This window comes from Anomalospiza imberbis, chromosome 15 (genome assembly GCF_031753505.1).
Source record: "Anomalospiza imberbis isolate Cuckoo-Finch-1a 21T00152 chromosome 15, ASM3175350v1, whole genome shotgun sequence".
In the NCBI taxonomy this organism is placed as follows: domain Eukaryota; kingdom Metazoa; phylum Chordata; class Aves; order Passeriformes; family Viduidae; genus Anomalospiza; species Anomalospiza imberbis.
Window position 1 is genome coordinate 15,156,444 of NC_089695.1, and position 18,159 is coordinate 15,174,602.

General features: G+C 63.0%; 1 protein-coding gene across 3 annotated transcripts; it reads left to right on the forward strand.

Annotated features, from left to right (window-relative positions):
- The first annotated feature begins 1,634 nt into the window (after window positions 1-1,634).
- CPLX2 (complexin 2) lies at window positions 1,635-17,185 on the forward strand. Of its 3 annotated transcripts, none has more exons than XM_068206100.1 (4): window positions 1,635-1,761; window positions 14,822-14,932; window positions 15,419-15,594; window positions 15,766-17,185. In XM_068206100.1, the coding sequence occupies exons 2-4, from the start codon at window positions 14,902-14,904 to the stop codon at window positions 15,961-15,963; spliced, it is 405 nt and encodes a 134-aa protein (XP_068062201.1). In that variant the 5' UTR covers window positions 1,635-1,761; window positions 14,822-14,901; the 3' UTR covers window positions 15,964-17,185. The 3 variants fall into 3 exon arrangements, with proteins under 3 accessions (XP_068062201.1, XP_068062199.1, XP_068062200.1); XM_068206098.1 differs by lacking the exon at window positions 1,635-1,761 and adding an exon at window positions 6,204-6,307 and having other exon boundaries at window positions 14,825-14,932; XM_068206099.1 differs by lacking the exon at window positions 1,635-1,761 and adding an exon at window positions 12,725-12,773 and having other exon boundaries at window positions 14,825-14,932.
- The last annotated feature ends 974 nt before the right edge of the window (window positions 17,186-18,159 follow it).

An 18,159-nucleotide genomic window follows, 5' to 3' on the forward strand; every position in this document is an offset into this window, starting at 1 on the left:
ATATTGAGCGCTTTGATAAATAAAACATGTCGAGAAGGCAATCAGAGCTGCCCACTTGGCTGCAGCAGCTCTGTCTGCGGCGGCTGCATGGGGGGAATTCACAAGTGGTGCCACCCCGGCCGTCAGGTCGCCAGCCCCGGCGCTGCTCCTCTGCTCGCATCCAAGTTTTGCAGCCTCAGCACCGAGGGGGATTGATTTATTCATCAGCCTCTCCATCCCGCAGCAGCCCTGCAAGAAGGAGTGGTGCAGTGAGCTGCTGCGTGATGTGACGAGCAGCACGGCGGAGCAGGGAGGGATAACCAGAGGTGGCTCCCGGATGACCCGCATCTGACCCTGCCGTGATGCCTGGTGGAGAGAGGATTCCCCGGGGTGGGAAATGTGAGCAGCAAACTCCCCTGGGGCCATGGTGCTGGGCCCTCCCCGGGCATTAAGACACAGCTGTCTTGCACCCCCTCGTCAGGAGGTAGAGACAGGACACCCCCTTGTTCGGAGAACGATCAGAGATCCCAGAGGCCAAACAGATTGCAAAGACAAGTTGCAATGCAAGGAGCCCACCCCAGAAAGCAACAACTCCAGAGCATCTCCAGGGCTTGGTGGGAGCTGTTTTGAGCATCCACAAACCCAAAACAAAACGTAGGGGGGGAAAGGGCCTCAGCTGCCTACCAGGAACACGAGGGAGCAGCCTGTGGAGAGGGACTGGGCAGGGGGGGAATGAGTTCCAGCCTCTCAGGCCAGTGGGGATCTTACAGTCCTCTTGACCATGCTCTGCACCAATCCCTGAAACAGAGTTTTGGCTTCTTAAAGCCAAGAGGCTTGCATTTCTCACACTCCCTCCTCCTGCTGTTCCCTACCCCATGCAGCAGCACGTGGCCAGCCTGCCCATATCCCCATCCCATGGAGCTCGGCAGCTCCCAGAGCATCCCCTGCTCCAGCCTCTCCACCTCCTCTGCTCCCTCCTGGCTTTTCTGTGAGCCCTGCAGGCTCCAGCGGGCTCACGGCTCTTCATCATCCCCATCCTCAGGACACCCTGCGAGAGAACCTGGGCAAGGCCTCTATGCTACAGGGATCTCTGATCTGGGGAGCACTCCTGGCACCTGAGACACCCAGAGGTGCCCTGTCTAGAGACCCCTCCTCTGGAGGGGTTGGCAGTGCCATGGGAGAGGAATCACCAACTCAGGGGGCAGAGAAGCACCGGGGCCTGTGCGGAGAGAGCAAATATTAGAAGGAATTGCTGGATGGGGGGAAACAGACAGATCCGGGGGGTCCAGAGGGATGGCTGGGGAGTGGGGGGAATTGCTGGGTACTGGAGAAACGGGTGGCCAAGAAATGGGGTACTGGAAGACACAGTTACGTACCGGGGGTGGCTGTCATGGCACTGGGGGTGCAGCTGTAGGCACAAGCGGTACTGGGAGGGACGCCACGTACCGGGGGTGATGCGGGGTGAGGGGGGCACAGCCGGGTTGCAGGGGCGGATGGGTGAATAGCGGGGGAAGAGCATCTCGGTACTGGAGGAGCAATTACCGGGTACCGGAGGGAACCCGCCCGGTACCGGGGCGGAAGGCTGGGCCGGGGGCTGCAGCCCGGGGCGAGGGGCGGTCCGGAGGCGGGCACGGAGGCGGCCCCGCCCGGGAGGCCGTGCGGCGGAGGGGGAGCCAGCACCGGGCCCCCCCTGTGCCGCTACGGCTCCCGCCTCCCTTCCGGCGGCGGCTCCTTCTCCGCGCCGGGGGCGGACGGGGCGCACCGGAGCCGCGCCGAGCCAGCCAGCCAGGTGGGTGCGGGACCGGGCCGGGCCGTGCCGGGCCCGCCGTGCCGCAGAGCCCGGGGGGGCCGGGCACGGGCGCGGGGATCGGCCCGCCGAGCCTCCCGGGGCCGCCGGCTTATATAACGGGGCGGCGGCCGCGGAGCGGCGGGATGCGGCATGCGGGGCGGGATGCGGGGAAGGACGCAGGTGATGCGGGATGCGGGGAACCGTGCAGGTGATGCGGGGTGCGGGTGCAGGATGCCGAGCTGAGCGGCGCGACCCCGGGCTGCCCACCCGCAGGTCTGGGGAGGGGGGACACGCTGGTGTGCAGGGGATGGCAGGAGAAGAGCTGTCAGCCCCGGACCGGGCTTTGGATACCCGCTCCAGACCTTCTGTGCCTGGCCATGCCCTGCGCGGGGGCTCCGCAGAGCGGGGCTGTGGGCAGGGAGAGGATGAGACCTGATCCCGCCGTCACCCCCTGCCCGCAGCCGGGAGGCTCCGCGCTCCTTTCTGCCGTGGGGATCTCCGGTGCCTGCCGGACTCTTCCCATGCCTCCCCATCAGGGGCTCCCTCCTCCACCCTGCTCTCCACGGCTAAGTCCAACCACTCGTGGAGCATTCCAGCTTCACCGTTCCCAGTCCCCTGGGATTCATCCCCTCTCCCCTCTGCACTGTCCCTACAAGGCACCTCCTAAGCCCCACACTCCAGCCCCTCTCCCCGCCGTGTCCCCAGCACCACGGCTGCAGCACACGGGCAGGTGGCTGCCGTGATCCAGGCCTTGGCAGCACGCGGTGGCAGTGCCACCCGCATGGCACGAGCGTGACCGGGCAGCCACTGCCCGAGGCTGGCAGTGTGGTGAGTCAGAGCAGAGAAGCAGGGCTGGCACCGTCGCTCAGAACAGGGCTCAGGGCTCAGGGCTTCTCCCTGCAACCAGCCAGGCTCCGTAGTCAGGCTCCACCAGCTGCTGGCCAGGGCTGGTGAAGGAACCGGAGTGATTTGAGTCAAGCTGAGGTGCTGGGTTTGACAAATCGAGGATGAGGAAGGATGGGCTGGGCTCAGGGAGCAGAAAAGTGTCCTCCCTGCCAAACCTGCCCTTGTGCCTCAGAAGCTGCAGGACCCCGAGGGTTGGCAGGACAGGCTCCAGTATGGAAACAAAGGAGCTCAGTCCCCATCCAGTAGCACTGTTCACAGTGTCTTACCCTCACCCTCCTGGGGAAACTGGAGACGGCTCAGCTGAGACAAACTGGCACAGAAAAATGTCTCAAAGTCTCACTTGGCTGTGGGCCGAGTGTTTGTTTCTTCGATTGCCTTGCTTGATGACATTAGTATTGAAATGACCCTGAGCAGACAGAGCTCAGAACACCTCACAGCACTGGAGGATGATTGTGGTTCACACCTTGGCTCTTCCCTGGGTTTCTGCAGAGGCTGCTGCCAGGCAAAGCCCACCAGGCCCATATCAGGAGCCAAGAGGAGCTGTGTTGAGTTGCCCAGCCTGGTTTATGCTCTGGAGATGAGAAGTCCCAGCAGAGGTCCAGTCCTGGGGAAGAGGCAGTGATCACTGGCAGTATGGCACATCTCCATTCCTACCCCTGGGCACCAATGTTCCCCTGTGGCCTGGAGCTCTGGAGGTCTGGTATGGCAGGAGAGCATGGTCACTGCAGCCCAGGCTGCTGCCTCTCCCACTGGCACTAAGCCCAAGCCCTTGGGCATCACACACTTCCCCAGCAGCCAGGGCTGGACCCAGAAGATCTTCCCCATGGCCAGAGGATCTCTGCTCTTGCCCACAGCCTCTGTGTTCCTGGCCAGGCCTTCCCATTTGTTCTTATGCCAGCATCATCCTGGAGTTTAAATGATCCTTCTCCCTCCCCGGTGTTTATTCTCCGGGTGTATTTATAGAGAGCAATCAGGCCTGCTCAGCCAGGGTAAACAAGCTGTGCTCCTGCGGGCTGCTCTCGCCTGAGCGCTCTCTGCTCGCTCGTCCCAGGAGCTTTCCCCTCTGCCTCTCCTGGTCCCACGGAGCCTTCCTGCCTGAAGAGACCCAGACCATCTCCCTTGTCCAGCTGTGGGCTCTCCAGGCTGTGCCCAGGAGCCACTGTCACCTTTGCTGTGTTGTTCTGCACTACCCTGCTCCTCCTGCACGCAGCCCGACCAGCAGGTCCATCCGTCCCTAACTGGTGTCACCAGCCCCTCTGTGACAGTCACCAGAGGCTCAGAAATATTGCTTATCTCAGTCAAATCCCAGAGCCCCACAATGGTGTGACCCAGTCTGAGGCAGGAGAAATTGTGCAAGAGGTATTGAGATGTTTGAGGCTGAGGATCTCTGCTTTTTGAAGGCAAGGCAGGTCAGCTCAGGTACAGACCTCAACTGGGGAATGCCTCTGGGGGCTGCCCAGTGTGGCATGGCACAAGCAGTGCTTTCCCCAAACACTGTGACTCTGAACCCTCCTTCTCACCTGCTGCCCAGACAGGAAACTGCTGCCAGACCCAAGGCAGGTCCCAGGAGCATCTCCCTTAGGCAGGAAAGTGCTTTGAGATGTGCCCTGAGTTTCTCAGCCCATGCACCTCACTGCTCACCCTCCTCCTTCCCCAGCCTCCCCTCCTCTCAGACATTTGGACAAACTCAGCTATTCACACAGTGTGCTGAGAGCTGGATGTGACAAAGCAGAAGAGCTGTGGACTCACTAATGTCTCATCTCAACCATTAAGTTTTCCCTGGATACTGTGTCTTATGTCCAGACTGGATCAAAACATCCCTGCCAGCACCTGGGGACACTGCTGTCCCTGGAGCTGGGGGTGTTCTGGCACCATCACCCTGCTCTGCTGTTCCCTGTCCTCTGCCTTGGCTGTGGTAGGTGTCTGGCTGCCTGGACAGACAGACAGACTGAGCTGGTGCAGCTGCCCAGGTGAGATGCATCTTCATGGTACTGGCAGGTTCTGCCTATTGCAAAGGACATAAAAAACCTCTTTGGTCTGGCTGAAATAAAAAATACCCTGTAGGGATGGGAGCAGCACCCCTCAGGGATCTCTGCATTCTCTCAGCTGCCTGGGCAGGGTGTTCCTGCTCTTCCCACCCTCTGGGGTTTCAGCAAATAAATCTCTGCTGATCTGCACCCCAGGCCATGGCCAGCAGAGCCAATCTGATTCTGTCCCAGCCCAGCTGTCTCCTTGGCACGGCGCTGTCTGGAAAGCAGACGCCCCCAGGAGCACATCCCTGCAGCTCTCTGCAGCCCATCTCACCCTGTTCCAGAGCCTTCTCACCTCCCAAAGGAGGCAGTGGTTGTCCCCAGCAAAGGTCACCTTCACGCTGCTGCTGAGCCCTTTCCAGGCTGAGCTCTCAGCACTGCATTTCCCAGGGCACCAGTCACCATTCTGGGGTCTCCTCGGAGGTCCCACTGGGACCAACCTCCCCAAACCCTGTTCCCAGGGGCTGTCAGTGTCTCCTGCTCCCAGGGCTGAAATGAGGCAGCCCTGCTCTGTAAAGCTTTTAAAAATGCAGGCTCCATCCACCCCAGCCCCTGCTCCTGCACAGCGTCGGTGTTTGCCTGTGTTTCCCCTGACTCCCCTGGGTCATTTATTTATCTCCAATTTGCCAAAGCCTCCCTCCTTCCCTAGGGTGGAGGAAAAGCCTTTGCTTGAAGTCAGGATAAATTTGTCACTTCCCCAGGAACCTGCTCCTCGAGTTGCAGAGGAGAAATCATGACAGATGTCACAGTGACATGAGCCACACCACAGGGACAGCCCACCCCAGAAACTGCCAGCGTGGCACCCAGAACCCTGGTACCCAGGTACCCTGCACAGCCCCTGCCCAGGCCAGCATCCCCCTGCATCTCCCCAAGCATCACAGGGGGATTTCAAGGACATTTGAGGAGGGATGAGATCCTCAGACAGAAGTTTCCTGAGGTCCAGCAGGAGTGGGGAGCCCAAAGCAACATCAGGCTTCCTCCAGTTGCTGAGTCTGAGCAAGGACTTTTGTCTGGTGGCTTGTTTTAACTTGCCATTATGTTCTCCAAAGAAGAAATTCATCATGTGCAACCTAAAGAAGGCAGAGCTAATGTGAAATTTTAAAACCCTTGAAGAGTTGAGAGCCCTCTAAATTTTTAATGAAGGCATCTGAACTGCCAGGTACCTGCAGAGATGGCCAGGAGCCCTCTGCCAGCAGCAGAGTAGGTACCCCTGATCCAGGAGAGGACCAAAGACTCTGATGAGCTGCCACCTCCTGCAGCCTTTCACCCTCTGCACGCCCTGCTGGGCTCCCACCTGCAGGGAGATGGTGGCTCTGGGCAGCAGGTTGCTCCCATCCTTGGAGATCGGGATGCAGGGAGCACACAGACCCACCCAGGTGGAGGAGAGGGCAGCAAGGAATGGTGTGCTCTGTCTGCCCCCCATCAAGTGGTTCCACTTTCTCTATGCCACCGGGTGCTGTGGCCTCTCCACGGCACTCATGCTCTCGCTGTCGGTGTCTCTGCAGGCCCTGCTCTCCCTGCGATGCCCAGCCACCCCCACGAGGTCCTTGTCCCCCTGCGTTAGGTGCTGAAGCAGCAGACTCCTGGTGCTGCACACACCAAGGTAGGCAGCGCTGTGGCTCTTGGGGGGCTGGGGGGCCATTTCACTCCCCGTGGTATGGGGGGCACAGCACAGCCATGGGACGGATGGGGAGGATCAGAGGTACCACCTGGGGCTGCCTCAGTGGAGCCAGTCAGGTCACCCAAGATGGGGGGGTCTCATCTTGGTGACACTTTGATGCAGGCAAGTGGCACCTGAAGCAGCTCACGACCAGGCAGAGGCCGTGGGAGTGAGGACCAGCTCAGGCTCTTGGCAAATGCTGGGCACGGTCCCACCTGGAGACCATGGCAAGTGATGGTGACTGTGGAGGTGGCACAGGGCCAGGGGTTTTTTTCCTTTCTTCTTCTTTTTTTTTTTTTTTTCCATTTGAAAGCCCCCAGATGGGAAAGGTACGAGCCAAACCCCTCTGAAAGCAGCCAAGAATGAATTTTCTGGCCCAAGCCCCAGCAGCTCTTGGAGCAGCACGGTGCCTGTCCAGCATCACACCACAGCAGAAACCCAAACCCCGAGCACAGGCAGGCTGGGGGAAGTCTCAGCTGGGTTGAGCAGCAAGCCCCACACCCATCCCAGCTGCTCCTTGGTGTCCCCACCTCCCCAGCCAGGGCAGCTGAGGCTCATCCTGCTCCCACCGAGCTGCAGCTTGGCCTGAGCCCAGCACCCAGATGTCCCCCGGCACGCTGCCATGGAGCCCCCCACCATGCAGCCATCTGCTGCCATCAGGGTATTCCCCTTCCCCTTACCCAGCTCTGTTGTCCAGGCCATGGGGCATTCTGGGCTCCCAAATCACCCCTCTCACGGGATGCAATGAGCCCTTCCCCCACAGAAGGCAGATGCTCTCCCAGAACCAGGCTGGGAGTTTGGGTCAAGCATCCCCGCTCTTCACTTCCTCCCACTCCCCAGCACTGGTAGTACAGAGAGGGGTCAAAGCACCCCAGTCTCTGTCCTCAACTCAGGTGCCCCAAAGAGCCTTCAGGATCATTGCAAAAGCAGCACTCTATCAGCATGAGGCTGAACCTCATGGGGGGAGCAGTGCCAAGGGTCTCATTTTTTAGGGTGTTTTGGCTGGAGAGGGGACAGGTGGGGGCTGCCATTGCTCTGCTGTGACCTGGATGCCCAGCCTCGAGCCGGTCACACCCTTGTCCTTCATGTCTTTTTCCTGTCAGTGAAATGAGGGTGGGTATAACCACTTTGAGCCTTTCTGTGGGGAGTGGGTGCCCAAATCCCATGCTGACACAGAGCCAGGAGATGATCCTTGTGCATCCACTACCCACACAGTCCTGACCACCTCAGTCACTGGTGCCTGCACGGGCCCTGTCAGTGTGGCAAGGATGAAAATCCATGTGTGCGCAGGGTGAGGCGCTGGAGAGGCAGCACAGGGGCTCAGGGGGCTTTTGTGTGCTTCCCAAGCAGTGTCTGGTGTGCGGCGCCCAGCTCGGCTCCGCACCGGCCCCTGCAGAGCTGCGCGGGTGTGCGTGCCTGCCATAAATATTGATGGGGTGGACTCGGCGCCAGTGTGCCCTTGTAGAGGCAATGGGGATGGAAATGCTGTACCTGCTGCGTGGGCAGGGCAGCGCAGCCCAGGTGAGAGCACCAAGGTGAACGCAGTGTCTATTCCTCAGGGAGGTGGGATCCATCCTATACAGGATGGGGGCTTGGAAGCGGCCAGGTGAGTAAGGCCAGGGGTCATAAACCTGTTTGGGGTGCTGGCCAGACCTGCAGTGAGCTTTAATCTGGCAGCTGAGTCTGCAGCAAGCCACCACAGCCTGTCCCCACACAGCCACACCAGGATAAACAGCGAGGGGCTGCAGTGCCTCTGTTTAATAATGCACGGCACAGAGGCACCGGACACACGCTGGGAGTCAGGAGCTGCGGGGATCAGGAGTCACCACTGCAGCATTCAAGTGGCAAAGTCATTCCAGCAGGGTCCCCCTGGCACTCACAGGTCCATCCCAGCGTGCCCCAGCGCTCATGTGGACTCCTTGGGGTTCTGTGTGGCTCTGAGACCGGTGCCGGGTGAGCAGAGCTCCACATCACAGGACACAGAGCAGCGGTGGCAAAGCCAAGGTGCTCGGTCACACCGTGGCTGACATCCCAGCCACTCTGGAGTCTTCTTAGCTGGAGCCTGGAGCTGGGTCCCTGTCCCCTTGGGAGGTCTCGCTGGGAGATTCATCCCCTGCATCACTGTGTGACCCAGATGTAGGCGTAGATGGCAATTTTGGGGAGCTCTGGAGGGCTGAGCAGCACTGGGAGCACCCCTCTCTCTCTGCTGTCCTCCTGGGACGCCGCCATGCTGGGAACAGCTGGAAGCCACGGGCTCAGTCCTCTCCTCAGCCCATCCCTCCGTCAGTCAGCCGCAGCCTGCCGGCTCCAGGCGCGGCTGGGACCAGCAGGTGCGTGACGGGGCCCACAGGCGCCCGCTCAGCCGGCTCCTGTGAATGACCCCCCCGGGGACAGCCCTCGTGGCGTGCAGATCCGTGATCCGGCCCCACCGACCATCTGCTGTGGCAGCTCCCTGCCACCCACTGGCTCCCCAAACCACACTGCACCCCGCGGCACGGAGAGGGGCAGGGATGAGCTGGAGGTGCCCAACGCACCCCGTGTCCAACGAGGAGAGGGCAGGCAGCTCAGCCAGAGTGACAGTGACAGGGCTGTGGCAGCAATGCAGATGGGCAGTAATGCAGATGGACCCGTGTCGTGATGCAGGGGAGCAGCAGCAGCCACAGTGTCTGTCCAGAGCCCCTCTGGCTGCAGGGGTGCACAGGGTGGGCAGCAGGATCCCCCTTCAAGCCAGCCAGCAAAGCCCAGAGCCAGGGAGACCTTCAGGGCTTGGGGCTAGCAGAAGTTACCCCATAAGGGTGGTTTTTGCCCATTTGCTCTGTCCCTCTCTGGTGAGGTCAGGGGGCCCTGCCACCGCGCTGCTGCCACAGCTGGGAGCTTCATGGTGGAGCGGGGGTCAAGCTATGGCATGAGCCCACCTCCCTCCCCACCAGCCCCAAGGCTCCTGGTGAGTGCTGAGCAAACAGTGAGACCACATTCGCACCCCGTGTCTGCCATGGGTGTGATAACAGCTGAGTGGGTGCTGGGGTCTCTCACGTGTGCTGGGGGGGTCTGTGACTTGCTGCGGGGGCAGAGTGGTGGCCCCGGCGTCCCCAGGGACTGGATGTGGGTGGCTCTGAGCAGCACAGACTCTCCTCGCCCTGAGCACAGCATGAGGGAGTGACGCCGGGTCCCCCCTGTCCCTGAGCAGTCTGTGCTCAGCCGCGGAGCTGGAGGGGCTGTCTGCAGACTGATCCCACAGCACGGCTGTTGCCTGTCCCTGTCCCTGCCCCTGCCGGGTGCCAGCCCCAAGGGACCAGAGCTGCTCTTCAGAGGCTGCAGCTGCTGCATGTTTTGTGCTGCCTCTTCCTCTTCTCCCCGCTGCTGTTTTTGTTTTGTTTAAGAGGCTGGGTTACGAATTTTAAACAGGCTCCTGAAAAACCCAATTACCTCCAGAAGACAACCTGATAAAAGCTGCCTAAGTGGCACTGTGGAAATCGCCTTGTGCAGCAGCTGAGGGAAAACCAACATAACAAAGCCTTTGGAAATGGAGTTAACCACTTTTAATCCCTCGGTGCAATGAGAAGGACCAATAATTATTTTCTGCAAAGATGTTGTGGGGTGAATAAGCGAAATAACTGCCCAGGGCTAATGGGTGACAGCAGGCTAGGCTGGCAGTGCTGCAGGGATGGGTGCAGGTATTCCCTCTGCCTGGGAGCTTTGCAAGGGCCCACAGAGGCTGTGACCTTGCAGGGTCCCCATCTGGCTGTCAGGGGACAATGGGGACGATGCCAGCAGGCAGGTGCCACTCAGGCATTGCTGACAGCAGATGCTGTGGCCGACGTGGTGGCACCAGCCAGCCCCGTTCCCTCCCTGGGCGCCAGCATGGAGCGGAGCACGGAACTGCTGGGGCCCTGGCACCTGTGCTAACTCCACAGAGGCGACTTGCAGGGCTTGGCGGTGCTCAGAGCTTCCTCCTCCATTTGGCTACGGTGCTGTTACCCAGCCCCTCACACCTCTCCACATCCCTTCCCTTCCTGCCTCCCCCAGCAGCTCCAGGCAGCCACCCAGCAGGTGACACTGCCCAGGATGATGCCAAGGAACAGCTGGGCCCAAAGGAGTGCCCGCACTGGGCACAAGCACCAGGAGCATCCCCCAAACACCAGCCGGAGCTAGCTCAGCTCTGGGACTGTGGGGCTCCCCTGGATCCATCTCTGTCCCACAGCAGGGGTGTGCAGGGCAGGAGGCAATGCCCAGGGCTGCTGGCTGCTCTTCCCATGGGAACCTGGCCAGCAGGGCAGAGCAGGGTGCCCACCAGCCCAGCAGCTGTGGATGCACTGCCGGCACTGGCAGCTGGAGCTCTGGGGCGGGTGGCCTCAGCTCACACGAGCCTCGTGCTTCCCGCAGCAGCAGGGACGGGGGCTGCTTCGCCCACCTCCCCCTGGCCACCCCACACCCCACGTGGGGACAGTGCTTGGGGACAGTACTCCAGGCCCCTGACTCCCAAGAAAGGCAAGCCTGACTTAGCACTGGGCATTGGCACAAGGGATGTCCCTGCCAGTTTGGCCCCAGCTGATACTGGGAGCAGTCCTCTCTGGCACACTGGGATCTACTGGAGGAGGATGTGCTTAATGAGCCGAGGCATCTCCAAAGATTGAAAGACTCAAGGACCCATCCCAGGAACAAAAGGAGGCGTTTGTCAGGCGCTGAGAGACGGGCTCGTTAATTCCTCCTGGCTGTCACACTTATCTGTAATGAATTTGTGCTCCGCTGTATTATTTTTAATACAATAGGAGCGGTGCCGCCCGCCCACCGCCCGGCTGCCGGGAGCGCTGACGTCAACGCCCGGAGCAGGGCTGCCGCAGGACGGACGGACGGACGGACGGACAGACGGACGGGCCAAGCACAGGCCTGTCTTGCCGCCCACATGCCCGTCCCACCAGCTGCCAGCAGGCAGAGCGGTGCTGGGCACGAGGGCAGGAGGCTTTTTTGCCTTGGATGTGGAAAAAGGAGTTGGTCAATGCCAGGCTGAGGGCTCGGGGCTGGTGGAGATGGATTGTGCCAGGGGGTGTTTCTGGAGCAGTGAGAGCGGGTGAACAAGAGGGACAAGTCTCTGATGTGCTGTCCCTGTGCTGAGAGTTGTCCGGGGGAGCCGGTGCGTTGAAGCTGGAGCTGGCAGCGGGTGCGCACACAGATCTGTCCGTGCATCTCTGTGGAGGTGGCACTTGCAAGCCAGTTTTGGCCCCCCTGGCTGCGAGATGTCCCCACATCCTGCATCATCCCCAGCCTTCCCGCAGCAGCCCCAGCAGCACTGGCAGCATCTCCACAGCCCACCCCAAGGGGCTTTTGGGGGCAGCTGCAGCCTGTCCCAGCTCCCTGCAGCCTTCCACGTTTAGGGGGGGACATCCCTGAAAGGACCCCGAACCCAGACCCTCTCCAGCACCCTTCTGGGCCCCCGCAGGCTGCTAGTCCAGAGCCTCACTCTTAAACACCAGCTATCCCAAAGCCCGGCTCCAAGTACCACTAATGTGATTCGCACAGGGCTCATCTTGTCTCTAAGATCCCAGAGCCGGATTAATTAATCAGGAGGCACCGGCTGCCATTCTGAGGAGCACACACCGTCCCTATGCATCGGGACAAAGGAGCCGGGGAGTCCAGTCCCGCACTGCAGGGGAGGAACACAGGAGGGGCTGCAGGAGCCCACCTCCCTTCGGGCAGGTGCAGGGGGGCCAGGCGGGGTGGTGCACCCCATTTCCTGCCCGGGAACCCTTCGCTGAAGGGGGTTCTGAGCTCCGTGGGCATCATATCTTCGATGCCACCGTAGACCCCCTCGGGCATCCCCTCTCTGAGCACCCCAAACCTGCTCTGGGAGCTCCGCGGGGGGAACAGCACCAAAAATCCAAAGCTAGGGCCCCCGAGCGGCAGCTCTTGGCGGAAGGGGGAGGGAGGGTGACATGATTTATCAGGGACTTTAATTAAACTCCCGCAGCCGCCCCGCATCGCTGCAGAGGAGGGCCGGGGAGCTGGGGGTCGGGGGCTCGAGTGAAGGAGCCGGGGGTTGCGGGACGGGGGGACACCTCCGGCTGATTATTGCCTCGTTTCGCCCGCTAATTGCCGCGGCGGTGAATCATTAACCCCGCGCAGGAGGCGCTTGCCCCGTCCCTCCGCTGCGGGAGCGCGGGGTGCTGTCCGAGGGGGCCCCGTCCGCACCCTGGCCAGCGGTGCGGGGCTCCCCGAGACGTTTCCCGGGGGTCGTGCGGCGTTTCCCGGGAGGGGTCCCTCATCCCGCCGCCCCCGCGGGGGCCGGTCCGCGCGGTGGCGGGGGGTGTCGCTCCGGGCGGGCCCACGCGTGCCGCCGGGGGCGGGAGGGGGCCGGGCCGCGGCGGGGCGGGGCGGGGCGGAGCGGCGGCAGCGGCGAGCGGCGGCGGAGCCGGTGAGTGCCGGTGCTGAAGGGACAGCGCCGCCGCTGCGGCACCGGGCGGCCCCGGGCGGCGGGCGGGGCCCCGCGCCGCAGACACCGGGATGGGGTGGGGGGAGAGGGGTCCCCGCGGCACCGCGTCCCCGGCGCGACCCTCGCCCCCCGCGCGGTCCCGCCTTCCCCGTGTCCCCGCGTTCTCCCTCCTCCCTGGTGTCCCCTGCGGCCCCGGTGCGTGTCCCCCGACCCGGGTTCCCCCCTCGTCGTCCTTGTGCCTGCGCCCCTTCCCCCCTCCCCCTCCACGGCGGCGCGCCCCCCGGGTCCCGCACCCCGCTGCGGTCCCGGTGTCCCCCGCATGCTGGGTGTCCGCTATGTCCCGTGTCCCCGCTGTCCCCCGCCTTCCCGGCGCCCCCCCGTGTCTCCTGCGTCTCTGCAGCCCGTGTGGCCCCGGTATCCCGGTGCCTGCCGGTGTTCCCCCCGTTTGCTCTGTTCCCCCTGCGCCGCCCTGCACCTCCCGATGTCCCCCAGGTACCCCGCTATCGCTACGAGCCCCCCCCCCACCCCGCGGCGCGACCCCAGTGCTCCGGTGCTCCCCATGATCCTTGCACCTTGCCTACGGCCCCCGTGTCCCTGTGTTCTCCGGTGTTCCCCCGTCCCCGGTGCCCCCCAAGCCCCCACTGCAGTCCCAGGGCTCAGCACTATACTGCCCAGAGGAGACCCCCGCGTTGTCGCGGGGTCCCCGGGGCTGGCAGCACCAAACTTCCCGGGGTCACAGCTCGTGCAGCGCTTCCAGCCCCAGTGGGGTTCTGGGGAGCCGGGGTGGGGGTACCCACTGGGCTGCGGCACCCACCGGGCACGTACACACACAAACACACACGCTGCAAACTGCACCCCCAGGCTCCAAGCACAGCCTGCAGCACCCCACTCACACGGGGCACGTGGGGGGGCACGGGCACCCCCCCACATACACCCTCTGCCTGTAATCCCCCGCATGCACACACACACGGAGCACACAAGCAGCCTGCAACACCCCCACACATACACACACGCGACACAGTCTGCAAATTTGCGTGCACAGCCCCCTGTGCAGCCTGCAAACCCACAGACCTGCACACACAATCCCCCCACACTCACACTAACACATCCTGCAGCACCCCCCGAGTGTGCAAACACACGCACACCCGCAGAACAAACACCCAGCACACAGACACAGCCCACAACCCTGCGTGCACACACATCCGCAGAGCCCGCAGACCCCAAAACCCGCACACGCTCAAAGCTTGCACGCAGGCTGCAAACCCGCACATCACGGGGGCACACGCGATCTGCAGCCCCACAAACTTATGCACACACGTGTGTGCACGCACCCCGCATGCAAACACAGCCAGCAGGCACCCGCAAACACACCTCTGGAGCAAACACAGCCTGCACGCAGAGCTCACACGCAGCGTGCGCACCCGCTCCGTCCTGCACAGGCAGTGCCCCTGCACGGTGTCACCCACCCGCAGCACCCGCATGGATCACACACACAGTCACAGGCTGCTGCCTGCAACCCCTGCAGCCCCCAAGCACTGCCGCAGCCCGCCAACAGGCTCTTCCCCATCCCTCTGCAGAGCACTCGCACTGCCGTAGACACACACGCACACACAGCACCCCGGGTCTGGCCGTGCCACGCTGGCACCCCCAGACAAGGTCTGTCACCCCCTCCTGCAAAGCAGGGGCACACAGTGCATGGTGGCATGGTGGGTCCCCATCCCACCAGCCCCCAAGCAGCACACCAGGGTTCCTGGTGCCACACCAAGGGCAGAGCTGAGGTGGAACACCCCTCTGGAGTGCCTGCCTTGGTGCCTCCACAGGTCCTCAAGGCCAGAAGGGATGTAGGGAGGGGGCTGAGTGGAGCAGGCACAGTCACTCTCTGTCTGCAGACCCCAGAACCTCCCTCTGCCCATCCTGGAAAGCATTTGTGCTGAGGATGCAGAGGGTGCAAAGTGCAGCCCCAGAGATCATTCCATCCCTCAGCCTGGGCAGCAGAGAACCTTAGAATGTCCTGTCCTTCTCTGCCTGCACAGGTGGCCCAGGTCAGCAAGCCCGGACAGCGGTGGATGAGCGCTGGGCACTGGCCTAGCCACACGCACACACCGGCACCATGGACTTCGTCATGAAGCAAGCGCTGGGCGGTGAGTGGGAGCTGTTCCCCCCTCAACAGTCCCCTCTGCCAGAGCAATGCTGGCCCAGCACCCCAGTAGCACAGTGGGAGGGACATGGCAAGGGGACAGAGTCACACAGAGAGCCACCGGCAGTGGGGAGCTGCTGCTGGACCCCTCCAGGTTTCCCATTTCCAGTGCCGTCAGCGGCTGCCTGGGGAATCCTGCCTCTTCCTCCACGAAGTGGGATTCCCCTGCAGATCCCCTGGGTACTGAAGGAGCTGCTGGCATCTCCCCCAGCTGACACTGAACTAGGGCAGAACAGCCAGCCTGTGGCACTCCCCATCCCCACTGCCTCCCGAGCGTGCCTGCAGCCCGCTTCGACACAGGTGGCCCTGGGGATGTCCCACGTCCTCCTTGCCAGGGGTCTTCTTGCCCTCCCTGCTGCTGCAGAGGCTTTGGCAGCAGCACCAGGCTGCAGCACCCTTGAAGACCAACAAAGGGTCTCGTTATGCACAGGGGCCACCAAGGACATGGGGAAGATGCTGGGGGGCGAGGAGGAGAAGGACCCCGACGCGCAGAAGAAGGAGGAGGAGAGGCAGGAGGCCCTGCGCCAGCAGGAGGAGGAACGGAAAGCCAAGCACGCCCGCATGGAAGCGGAGCGGGAGAAAGTCCGGCAGCAGATCCGTGACAAGGTGGGCACACACCTCCCCTGTGCCCGCCCCTGCCTGTGGCAGCCGGGGTGGGGCTGGGACAGGGAGCCGGCATGGCCGGGAGGAGGGTGGCCCAAGTCGGTGGCGATGGGCACGGGGCACAGCGCAGGCAGTGCCCACTGCCTGCCCTGCTGAGAGCCTGTGTCCTCTCAGTACGGGCTGAAGAAGAAGGAGGAGAAGGAAGCAGAGGAGAAAGCTGCTCTGGAGCAGCCGTGTGAGGGCAGCCTGACGCGCCCCAAGAAGGCGATCCCGGCAGGCTGTGGGGACGAGGAAGAGGAGGAGGAGGAGAGCATCCTGGACACCGTCCTCAAGTACCTGCCCGGCCCACTGCAGGATATGTTCAAGAAGTAACGGCACCGTCAACCCTGCCATAGGGTGCTGGGGCACGGGCGCCCTCTCTCCTACAACTCCTCCATCAGTTCCCTCGGCCCCGGAGAGGGGGTCCCCACACCCCCTCCCATCCCCTCCTGCCCTGTCCCCCAACCAGACCAAAAGCCCGCCCCGTCCCGTCCAGGCAGGGCCCCCCCACCACGCCAAAGGGGAGCAGCCCTGGCCGGACAGGGCGAACCGGGACCAAATGCACTGATGTAACCTCGCGGCAGGCTAGGCCCTACCGGCTCCCCCGGGGTGGCTCCTCGTGCCCCCTGCCCTGCCCCTTCTGTTCTCCCAGGGGACCCCAGCAGGCGTCTGCTCGCCTGTCCCCGTCCCCAACACTGCCATCCCCCTGCCCCCTCCTGCCCTGGGCCAAGCCCAAAGCACAAAGCCAGGCGCCCTGCCCGCAGCTCCCCCATCCCCGATCGTCGGGCACGGGGGTCCCCCGGGGCTGCCCGGTGTGCCCCTGCATCGGGGGGTTGGAGGGGACCCCCCTCCCCGCATCTCTGGCCCCATAGTTAAAGCCATATCAGTTAGACTGCAATACTTCAGCACCGGGAGGAGCGGGCGCCGCGCTCCGCCAACCGTGTACAAAGGCACGCGCGGGGCAGGGGCCCCCCTGCCTCGTCCCCCCGTCCCCGCCGCTCGCTCGTCTGTGTCTTGGCCCCGCTGGCCCCCGTTCTCGCATTAGTGTCTCTGTGCCAGGGTGTGCCCCGTCGCTCCATGCGTCCTCGTGTCCGCTGCTCAGACTCCCACCCCCGAGTCCCCACTGTCCCCGGGGGCCACCCGCGGCGCCCCTCGCCGTGCTGCTGGGACCCCCACTCTGCCTCCTGCAATAAAGCCAGCGCGGGGCCGAGGGCTGCCGAGCCAGTCCTGGGCTGGGAGTACCCGGCTGCCCTCACCTGATGCTGGACACGTGCGTCCCCAGGCCTGGGAAGGGATCCCTGGGCAAGTGCCCTGGGATGTCCCAGGAGCCGCTGCTTGCACCCCAACGGGGGGAGGCAGGGGCACACCCTCATCCCGGCCCGTCTCTTGCCACACCGTTCTCCCCCTCCCTGTGCTTCTTCAGCCACGGCCCCCAGCCGCTCACCAGGGCCCTCCCGGGAGGTGGCGGGCAGCTCGGGGCCCCACAGACATGCTGTGACCATCCTGCTCGAACTAGTCTTTGACGAACTAATAAAATAAAGGGATTTGTACATTGCTCCGGCCTCTTCTCATCCCTTGCTTTCCTGGCCCCCACGTCAGCTCCCTCACCCCCCCAGCCTCAGGGTTGAAATGTGGCAGCTCATCACACATGGGCTGGCCCCCAGCCGGGCCTCTACAGGTGCAGGAAGCAGCCACATGTGGCTCCCAGAGTCCTGCTCATTCCTGCTGCCTTCCTACTCCACAGGCATCTGTCCTCTCTGGGGTTGGGACAAGACAAAAGGGATGTCCCACAGACATACCATGAGGGTTTCTCCCCCTTGCCTCTGACTCCAGGATTTCCCTCAATCAATGACTGGGGTAATACCCAGGGGTCCAAGGGCTGTTTCTGATGGGTCACAGCATTCCGCCACTCCAAGAGAGGAACATGAGGCTGTGGGCATGGTTCACCTCATACCCCCACACCAAGGCAGAGGCCCTGGCAGTGCCCAGGCTTGGCACAGCTCGGGAGGTTTCAGCTTGGTGCCAGCCTCAGCTCTGACTGATGTGCCATAATTTACCAGCAAAGAGCTCAGCTGTTACCCAGGCAGCATCAGCAGAGCAGTCACCCAGAAAAGCTTCTGTCAGAAGGAAATATGAGGGTAGAGAACAGCAGAGATCTCACAGGCAAGGTCTCCATCACAGGCAGGCTGTGCCCTGTGACCCGGCACGATGGTGCGGGCAGGGAGAAATCCCCACAGCCCTCCCTGGGCAGTGGGGACAGGGCAGGGGAAGGGCTCTGCCCGGGGCTGGTGGCCGTGGCGTGGAACCTGCAGCGTCCTCCATGTCCCGATCTGAGCAGTGTCCCCGCTGTCACCTGTCCCCACCGTGGGGACGCAGTGCCCCCTGGTGTGGTGACAGCGCAGGACAGGCCACACAGAGAGCGGGGACAGGCAGCGGGGACAAGAGGGACAATCCTCGACAGACCCCTCTGCCAGGGCCTTGCTATGGCCAAGGGAAGGAGGCAGGGGAAGGGAGAGCAGCTCAGCACCC